General features: G+C 38.3%; 1 protein-coding gene across 1 annotated transcript in view; it reads right to left on the bottom strand.

Moving 5' to 3' along the window:
* Positions 1-2,062, bottom strand: part of polr1a (RNA polymerase I subunit A) — a 38,547-nt gene that overhangs the window by 19,169 nt on the left and 17,316 nt on the right. Inside the window, exon 28 of the mRNA XM_020595446.1 lies at positions 1,611-1,778. Within this exon, the coding sequence (XP_020451102.1) occupies positions 1,611-1,778 (168 nt within the window). The remainder of the gene's footprint in view (positions 1-1,610; positions 1,779-2,062) is intronic.

The following is a 2,062-nucleotide window of genomic DNA, read 5'->3' as shown; positions in this document are numbered from 1 at the left end:
CCTCTGGTTATTTTTTTTAGAACTGATTTAAAACCTGTATAGACTAGTTTAGTTGTAATATGTGAAACACAGCAATTTGATCTCCAACACTCAACTGCACTGACAAGTACTCAAGTGTCTTTTAAAATGGTAAAGTATGAAGTGTGTGGTATTGTTTATGTGACCTGCATTTATTTAAAATTCATTCAGAGCTTGGGTAGCTAATAGGCCAGATAATTATTTGACTATCCAGCAGGCACACTGATTTAAAGTGAAAACCTGCTAGCTACCTAACATCGCCAGTCACTCCCAAGTGAGAGCAGAACACAGATGCTAAGGCAGAAGTGTTGCACTGAATTGCATACAATTGTACAGGTGTACCTAATAAAGTGGCTGGTGAGATGCTCCCACTTGGCACAGCTTTAGATAGGTACAGGTGCTCTTTAGATTTGCTATGCAGATGTTATTCAAATTTATTTGGACCTGAAACTGAATGAAACCTTTATCTGAGGGAACATTTGCAATTTTACACAGCTCAAAGAAAAGTAAAATCAGCGTATGAGCTCCTCTTAGACGTTCAAAGGTCCAGGTTTGAATAGTTTACCAATGGACATTACAGAGCTCACACTTTTTAAGCCTAATTGCAAGAGCTATTTGTTTACCTTGGCTTTTAATTCATAGAACTTGATTTTATTCCATGCAGTTCTAATTATTTTGGTCAAAAGCTGCTGTGTTTTAAAGCACTACAAAAATAATTTGATTTCATCTCAAAAAGAATGTTTTCATTAATGTGAAAAAATGGCAAAAGTAAAAAAAAAAAAAAAAAAAAAAAAAGAGCCTATATATCTAGTACAGTCTCAGCTACTAGCCAAGAAAAAACGTCGTACCTTGCCGTCATGTTATAGCCTTTGTTATACTTCAGTAAAATGTAAAATTTTATGTCCTTGGTTGGCTGTTAATTCTTCCCTATGGAGCTAAAAATCAGTATTTTTCAAGGTATTGTATATTGTGACAACACTAAGCCACTGGAAGTCTAATAAAGCAGCATTTTATTTCCTTTTCTTTTCATAACACTTCTGTGACTGGGTGGGACAGAAAACACGTTTCTTCTTCAGCATTTTAATTTGTTTAAAAACAGTTTTTATAAAACACTTGAATCTAACCTTTAGAAACACTGAAGACTTGTAACACTTGTATTACCCCCTTCCACTGCAGGGACTCAACATCAGAGCTCAGCAAAGACCAAGTCAGTTAAAGTGTAACTGAAATGTTAACTGCAACTATTATGCAGAGTTCTCTTCTTTCAAATGTGGCCAGCACACTGAACCGATAATGTACTCAACTGTGCTGAAGGAAAAGCAGAAGCACGCTAAGCTACCTAGCTTCCACTGAACAGCAGAAACCTGGCTTGCTGGCATCAACACAGTTTCTCACTCAGTGCTACTTTTCCTTCATGATATTTCAACACCTGCTAAGTCACTGGCAGCTCTCACTCACTTACCCAGTCATCAATAATGCAAACTTGCAATAAACAGTAAGTTGTACATGCTCTGTGTATGACCAGGATAATCTATTAATATGTGGACATATGGTAAACAAAGGGTGAGTAGGTGAAGTGAAGAGGTGATTACCGAGGGATTCCCAAAGTGACGTTCATCTCTCCTCTGCCAGCAAAGTGGAAGGTATTGAGGGTCATCTGGGTGGAGGGTTCGCCTATGGACTGAGCTGCCAGGAGACCCACTGCTTCACCAGGGTTGCACAGTGAACGCTGCCACTTATAATGAAACAGCTGGCGAAGGCTGACATAACACAGAGAAGAATGACCTTACAAGGGTCTGTGAGTGTTGTGGAGCAACTGAACATGTTTTTTAAAATATAAATTAGACATTTAATTTGTTCTTGGTTTTACAGAACACAGTCCAGTGGTTGACCTCTAAATTAGGACTGAATCTCAAAATCCTCCCTAAGGTCTTAAGCCCTGAACCCTCAAAGACTTAAGTGACATCACTTGTAAGTGATCTGACTTCAATTGGGTGAGTGTGTGCGTGTATATTTTAAATAGAATATGATTTCCCCCCCCCAC

The sequence above is a fragment of the Monopterus albus genome, unplaced genomic scaffold (assembly GCF_001952655.1).
Source record: "Monopterus albus unplaced genomic scaffold, M_albus_1.0 scaffold27.1, whole genome shotgun sequence".
In the NCBI taxonomy this organism is placed as follows: domain Eukaryota; kingdom Metazoa; phylum Chordata; class Actinopteri; order Synbranchiformes; family Synbranchidae; genus Monopterus; species Monopterus albus.
Note: the sequence above shows the minus strand (reverse complement) of the source record. Positions and strands in the feature narration are given on the sequence as shown.